At 37.9% G+C, this 8,362-nt stretch overlaps 1 protein-coding gene across 2 annotated transcripts in view; it reads left to right on the forward strand.

The window, feature by feature from the left end:
• The window catches only part of LOC107665194 (bridging integrator 3-like), a 68,452-nt gene that overhangs the window by 25,385 nt on the left and 34,705 nt on the right, over positions 1-8,362 (forward strand). For both annotated transcript variants that reach the window (XM_016455975.1, XM_016455976.1), the window contains exon 5: positions 2,667-2,803. In XM_016455975.1, coding sequence (XP_016311461.1) covers positions 2,667-2,803 — 137 coding nt within the window. The remainder of the gene's footprint in view (positions 1-2,666; positions 2,804-8,362) is intronic.

Genomic DNA, 8,362 nt, shown 5'->3' on the forward strand with positions numbered 1-8,362 from the left:
TTGTGGCCTGTGGAATGTTGGTCCACTCCTCTTCAATGGCTGTGCGAAGTTGCTGGATATTGGCAGGAACTGGAACACGCTGTCGTATACGCTGATCCAGAGCATCCCAAATCCCAAAGCATGCGTCATCTCCGCATGTAATCAAAGAGGCATGTTCTGAACAACTCACGTCTGTCCATCAATCACAAGATTAAGATGTTGTTTTGTCAATGGATGTCAAGAAACTGCACATCCAAACACTTGATCTGAGCATTAGAAATGCATCGCTGAAGTTTGTTCTTAATGATGTGACTGAAAGATAAAGTTTTCATTTATTCTTCACATTTCACAATGGCCTGTTTTGTAAAATATTTTAAATCTTTTATTGAAAGGTACGGCAGTGCCAAGCATATGCAGGAAAGTACTTTTATTTTTAATCTTACAGCGTGCTTGTAATAAACAACAAACCAGCGTTTAAGGCTAAGACAACAAGTGTTTCATTGTTTGAGTGTTACTAATAAAATCACATACCTGCGTACATGCAGCATGTTTCGTAATACGACAAGTAATAATAGCACTATATACTGAAAATTAAGCACTTAAGCAAGCAAAAGCAATTATCATGTTAAAGCTGTTGCAATCATTGTGGTTGAGTGGTTTCAGTGTCTTTTTTTCTTCGGGATCAAACATATATGGCTCTATCACAGCGCTTGCCATCTCGAGGATCAAAAACACAACTATTTTCCTGTTTAATACTGTATAAAGCTGCTTTGACACAATCTGTATTGTAAAAAGTGCTATATAAATAACAGTGACTTGACTTGACAACATGAGGTAAAGGAAGGTTGGATACGGTGCGATGAAGTTAGCCAATCACAGCAGTGGGCATTTACTCCCTTTGCAAGAGGTAACACCCCCTCAAATCCAGTGTTGTTTGCAGACAGTGAAATTTAAGATGGATGGTGGTCATTTGAACAAGTATTGGATCTTTTTGGTGCAAAAACACTTATATACACACATATAAAAATCGCAAACTGCATTTCATGAGCCCTGTGGCTTTTGATGTTTCAGAATTAGTCAGACATGAGTCATAATTATTTTCTGAGGTATTATGGCTCAAATGTCTGTACTGATATTGGAATATTTCTTGGAATGTGCCAAAATATTTATGCAAGGGTCAACCAGTAAATGCCGATTTCCACAGAATTCGAATAGAATTTTCTGTGGGATTTCCATTGCCTAGCTATGACAAGGAAGATTATTTTGCTGGGTGTCAATCATATGTGCTGCACATGTAGCTGTGATTATATGCGCCACACAGCTGAGCTGCATTTGCTGCATCAGTCCTCCACCACATGGAGGCACATTAGTGGTCAAACGTGCATCCTTTATCAACAGACATAAACCAGAAGTTAACAAAAGTTCAAAATATTTAGCCCAGGATATTGAAATGCTTTCTGTGCTGTCGGCAGGTCAGAAATCTTTCCAATCCATAAGATACGAGGCAAAACACCTGCAAAAGAACAAAGATTTGTAGAGCCACTTCACAAGTTTGTTCCGTGCATGCTGGAAGGGGTCGTTAGAGAGTTGACGGAGATGATGAATATTCACTAAAGAGCTCTGATCGTGTACTGATGCCTCAGTAGTGCCAACGCCAATTACAGTCCGTCGCCTTCCCTGCCAGAGCTGCTTAAAGTCAGAATGCTGATCAGATGAGCACGTCAGCGTCAATCCAGATCAGACGCACACCAGGCAGGAAGCCAGATAAAACATCCACCCCTCTACACCCCACAGCCCAAACACAGGAAAGTCTTGATTTACTTGAGCTAATTGGGGCAAAGTCAAGAAAGAAGGGGAAAGTTTCTTAATTTCAGGCCCCCTATGCTGGATATGGATGTCTTCCATTTTAAATTGGAGAAATATGTATTCATATAATTAGTTATGTTGTAAATATAATTTTACTTTGTTATTGTAGTTATTTTAATTGTTATTGTTGTTTTTGTAGTTGTCATCATTAATTTTAGTATTATCATTTGTATATTATTCATATATCCATTATCGAAACCGCTTGTCCTATGTACAGTCACAGGAATGGTGGAGTTATTATTATTATTATTATTATTATTAGTGTTATGCTTTTATCCATCAATTTTCCAAACGGCTTGTTGTTGATGATGATTATAATATTATTATTATTATTATTATTATTGATGATAATGATAATAATAAGTATTATTATTACTATGTTATTGTTATTTTTAGCATTATTATTTGTGTGTTATTTTTAGGTATGAAAAGGCCCTTAACACATGAATGGAGTTATTTATTTTAATATTTTTATTTATTTATTACAATATTTATTATTTTGTTATTTTTATCATTTTATATATTATTTTATTTTAACAGTAATAATTCCAGCATCTGCTGCCTGTCTTTCTTTTGTGGTTTAGTGTGGAAATAAACATGAGTCCTATTCTGCCATATGTTTGAAACCACTCTTAATCACACTCTTTAAGTACTTGCCACCTATGCAGATGATGAATCGTTTTAAACCAATATACATTCTGTTTGTAGATGACTTGGAAGTTCCAGACATGAAAAAAGTTGACTGTCCAGACATTGTTCTGCTATTTTGGCCATTCTTTTGTTTTTAGGCTGAATGATAACTGGTTTTGTTTGTTTTCCAGCAATGTCTAAAGCAGCAGTGAAGATCTCAGGGGACTTGTTGAGCAATCCGTTGTGTGAGCAGGATCTGGCTTTCCTTGAATCCATGAATGGTCTGGATACAGCCATGAAGAGAATGGATGCCTTCAATCAGGAGAAGGTGAGATTCAGTTGTAAATGGCTGTGTTTCCCAATGCATAAAACATCTCTTCTTCTTATGACTTTTACATTTAATTGAAATGGACTTATGTTGAATTATAAATACTGAACAATCCCATTTATCTCAATGGCAGTTGCTTGGCTGGCACATGACCCAGTAGAAGTATTCAATTTAAAATCTGCCATCTTGATGGCTCATTGGTGCTCAGTTCTGTTGCCAGTTGTTTTTTTTTTTTCCTGAGCCGGAAATGCCAGTTGCTGGTTTAGGCGTGTTTCCAGATTGTTTTCTTGGGCAGGCTGGTGCTGAATTGGCCCTCACAGCACAAAGTCTGACCAACCAATAATCACAGCTGTGAAATATCCCCAAATACCATTCCAGCCTCATTCTACATCAGACCTATTCAACTCTGATCTTGGAGGGCCACTGTCCTGCAAAGTGTAGCATCAACCTTAATCAAACACACCTGCATAACATTCCAAGTAATCCTGAAGACCTTGATTAGCTGTTCAGGTGTGTTTGAACTCTGCAGAGACTAATCATTCAAACCTTGACCGCTTGGATGTGCTTGGTAGTTTTTTGTTTATTTTGTTTTGGCCAATATGTTGTCTTTGACTTATACTGACACCTAGTGCTGTCAATGCGGCATCACACAAATATTTTCAGTTACTGATATCTTCATAGAAAATTTGCAGCAAGTCAGGATTTGTTTATTCTGTGAGTGAAAGTGTCAAATTGTGCGTAATATTTAGCTGATCTCAAAATGTCTGCTTCCATGAGGCGACTCGCTCCCATGTAAAATATGAGTATGAGAACATTTTCCTTAATTAAATATTTTCAGTTACTGATATCTTCATACAAAATTTGCAGCAAGTCAGGATTTGTTTATTCTGTGAGTGAAAGTGTCAAATTGTGCGTAATATTTACCTGATCTCAAAATGTCTGCTTCCATGAGGCGACTCGCTCCCATGTAAAATATGAGTATGAGAACATTTTCCTTAATTAATACTCATTTCTGTATGGCTAAAACTTTTTAATGAGGAAAAAGTTACTTTCTTCCATCTTTAAATACCATATGCTCCGCCCCCACTTCGACCAGAAGTATTTAGGCTTTGTAAGCTGCCTCTTATTAGGCAGTGATGCTCATTTGCATAATAAGCAAGTGAGTGTGAGACATGTTTATGTTTTGAGCATATATTGCCGCCACTAGATCTGGCTTACTCACCTCTAGGCCCACTCAGAATCTGTACACTTTTTTCCTTCCGTATTTTCTGTGCTAATTGGGGGGGGGAATCAGTGGAATTCTGCAGAATGGATTCCAATATGGTAAAATGTGTGTGTTGCACTTGTATTGGTAGTTGAAAGCATGATTGAATTACCCAAAATATTTAATAATGTCCGCACACATGCTTAAAAACAAACCAGCATTATGTATCAAAGTCTCTCAAACGCTGGGAATGGGAACCAAAGATGTTCTATACATTTGTTTCTTCATCCCACTTTCCAAATCAAGTGATAATGCACAGGAAAATGCAGAATGTTTCTTTATATAATACTGCTTAACACATTTACACACCCACAAGTGTGTCAGCCTTTCTGAATCTCCACTCAGAACACACACAGATTATGGTCTCAGCTGAAAGTCATCTAGTCTTTTGTTAACTGTTTTAGCTTATCTCTTTCATGCTTAAGGGTACAGTGTTTATAACTCAAACATTTTATGCTGCCTTTGGTTATCAATCCAAATCATTACTGACTTCTCCACACCATCGGTCTTTAGGTGCGTTCACTGTTGTTCAGTGGATTTTTATGGCCGAAATACAGTAATTTCAATTGGAACCCACGCAATTGGAAACTTCATATAAAGATTTTATGATTTTGCAACAAGATGATAATGGAAATTGGCCATGTTGACCAACAGAAAGATGCTTGGTTTGAAAGTGACTTTGGAGTTGTACTTCATACTTCACTGCTTTGCTCACAATCGACAATCAACCTTTTTGCCCATGAAATGTTGCCAGAACTTTGCTAATGCGACCACATCTTAAATGCATATATTTGAAATTCCTGTGCAATGTTTTATTCCCCAGTAGCTGTTTATATTGGTCTTCCCAATAACCATCCATATGACCATATGTAGTTGGCTAATGTTTATGTATAACTTGACTCTGTTTAGTACGTCTCAAAAATGAACCATAGACCAACTTCATTTCTGCCTTGCAATGCCTTCTAACCCATGTTTATTTTCTACTTTTGGCCGAGAGAAATAGTTGCGTTTCTGACTTTGGCAGAAGTACGTTCTGTCTTCCCTCCAGCAGATTGGGTATGAGTAAGTTTTTCTCACAGCAGACCCCACGCCCTCCACACTCAGTGTGCACATGCATCTTCAAATGAGTCCCATCTCTGCGTTGCTATCTTCTGTTTCCTGCTGCTGGTGGTACTGATTGTTATCTTTTTCCTTTTTTCCCTCTTATTTCCCCACGTTGGAGTCAGTCTTTTCTTTTGAAAGTGGTTAAGAGCCCTTAAGCGATACACTCAGCGCTGACTGCATGTCAGAAGAGTAGCACTCATCTTCTCTGGTCTATCGCCTACAACCTCCGCCCTGGAAACTGGGCCCTTCAACATTCCCAATGTATTGAACTCTATGGGGTGAAGCGGCAAACCACCGCACTACTCCCAGTGTCAGGCATTATAACATGATGCGCAGAAGTTCAGACAGTTTCAACTTTGACTTTTTCTGCTGACTATTCAAAGCTCAGCTATTGTTTACCGGACAATTTTCATAATGTATTATGTGGACAGAGCTGGAACAAACATCAAAAAATGAAGGAAGAGAGACTGATCCTCTGCAAGTAGCTACACTGAATTTTTTCTGTAAAACACCAATGACTTATGGCTTTCAGAGAAAATAAGTTTGAAGACTGGAGTAATGGCTATTGAAAATTTAGCCTCCATCACAGGAGTAAATTGCATTTCATTTAGAATTAAGAAACCTTTGTTAATGGCAACACCGGTGGTCGTTAAGTGAACTGCACCCAGCAGCTTATTTATAAAGTATATTATATTTAAACCTGTAGATAAGGGGTGTCCAATCCTGCTCCTGAAGGGCCAGTGTCCTGCAAGGTTTTGCTCCAACCCCTTAAACATACCTAAACCAGCTAATCAAGGTTTTTCTAGGAATACTAGAAACTTTCAGGCAAGTGTGTTGAGTTGGAGCTAAACTCTACAGGACCAAGGTTTGGGCACCCCTGCTATAGACTATATTGATCTGGCTACATAGATGTGAGACTATAGTTTGAATTAATCCCTTCTCTTTGCATGACACATTGACATTACAGCACAGAATAGCTCTTGCAGCATTAACCTGAACATAAGCATTCGTTTCATGTGTCAGAACAGAAGAGAGGTTTTCGGGAGCATGCGTAAATTTGTCCCATTATTTCGATTTTCCCGGCAAAAACGTCCAAAGTCTTTCACATAAAAATCAGTCTATAGGCTTTCAACCTAGGAAGTCGGGGAAGGTCTCAGGTAAGTTTGTTACAAGTTGTTTACACATTGACAACAAAAAAGCAATAAATACATGAATATTCTAACATACAGCCCCTTTAAAAATATTTAAAAAAAAGAAATTGTAGCAATATTTTACAATATCGCCGTTTTTTACTGTATTTTTGTTTTCCAAATAAATGCAGGCTTGTTTAGTGAGACTATATTCAAAAACATTTAAAATCTTAATTAATCCAGACTAAACTTAAACAAACAAACAATGAATGAATGAAATGTGAGTATGAATAAATAAAATGTATATAAAAAAATTTATATATTTTTTTAATTACTTTTTTTATAGAGTTTCACTGAAATTTTTCACTGTGATACTGTGCCACTCCAGTGAGCTCTTAAAGGGATAGTTCACCCAAAAATGAAAATTCTGTCATTAATTATGTTGTTTACGTTCAGTAGACTGCGCGCATTCTGAACGTAAACAACTCTCATTACGTTGATTTCATTCTGGGGTAAGCTCCAAAATGGCGGATGACGGTAACTCTGGGAGAAGAATTGCTGAATAAATTGTTATTATTGTTTTCTTTGAACACAAAAAGTATTCTCGTAGCTTTGTAAAATTACAATTGAACCCCTGATGTCACATGGACTATTTTACCGATGTCCTTGCTACGTTTCTGTGCGTTGATTGTGGTAATTTCATTGCTGTCTATGGAGGGACAGAGAGCTCTCAGATTCCATCAAAAATATCTTAATTTGTGTTCGTAAGATGAACGAAGGTCTTACGGGTTCGAAACGACACGAGGGTGAGTAATTAATGACAGAATTTTCATTTTTGGGTGAACTAACCCTTTAACTTGAATTTTAAATCAACAAATCAGTCTAATTTGTGAGTAAATGTTCAGTCTGAATCGGATGAACTAATTTAAAAAAATCAACTCAAAAGAATGATTCATTTATTGATCCAGTTTTTGAGTTTAATTCACTGATTAAATTATTCGATCGCAGGTTTTTGAGTTAAAAGCTCAGTAGAGAGGAAGATTATGTGTGAATAATTTGTAACCTCTGGCTTGCCATATAGCACGAAAATCACAGACTGATATTGAGGTGTTTTTTTTATTTTTTTTAGGCCTGTTTGTTTTTTAAGCTTGTTTTGTACATTATGTTTGACTACATGATCCCCATTTACATAATGCAAATGGTTCCTTTTGTAGTGTTGATAGGGTTTAATTTACTCCATATTTTTGAATATGGTTGCCCTCAGCTGATAATCAAAGCCATCAATAGCTGCTCAGTCAAACACGTTGTGGATATTCGCTCATGCACAAACCTGCCAGTGCGAAAAACACCGCGAGTGCCTCTAGCTGTAATGCAATCCGCAGCTCGGCAGATCTCAGAAATAGCAGATTGAAGCCTGATGCAAATATCCTTGCTCTCGGCTGACCCCTCTGTCAGATTCACCAAAGCCAAATGCTTTCTACAGCGCTCTCCTCTTCGCCTGAGCACCGTTTTCTCATACTCTACTGTATGGGCACTTGGCAAGCGAACGGCGCTCTATCCGTGGGCGACGAGAGATGTTAGCACAGCTGATTTTTCAGCTCTGCATTTTGCAGTGTGCTGGTGTGAATTACCACCCTGGGATGCTTGAATGGTTAATAAGACTCCCATGAATCACATAGCAAACCTGCAACAAACTCCCCCTGTTCTTCAGATTGAGAGGTTTTGTCACGGTAGCCAAACAAATCATATTTGTGTTATATAAAGATAACCAAACCGTCGTCTTCCCCACTCCGTCGAGGGAAAGATGGATTGCCCCAGGGTGGATGCGAATAGGTGGGGAAATGTTATGGTAATATGTGTAGCTTGATTCTAGGCCTGCGCTGGGTATTTTTAAGTCATGTTTTAGCAGCTTTAAGGCCTGTAGAGTTTTAATGGTTAGTAACTAAGCAGCTATGGTGGGGAGGAATATCGATTTTTCAGGGTTGGTATGCATTGTATGTACTTTTGGGTGTTATGTATTGTATGTGTGTGTGTGTGTGTGTGTGTGTGTGTGTGTGTGTG

The sequence above is a fragment of the Sinocyclocheilus anshuiensis genome, unplaced genomic scaffold, assembly GCF_001515605.1.
Source record: "Sinocyclocheilus anshuiensis isolate Anshui unplaced genomic scaffold, SAMN03320099.WGS_v1.1 scaffold691, whole genome shotgun sequence".
NCBI classification, from domain to species: domain Eukaryota; kingdom Metazoa; phylum Chordata; class Actinopteri; order Cypriniformes; family Cyprinidae; genus Sinocyclocheilus; species Sinocyclocheilus anshuiensis.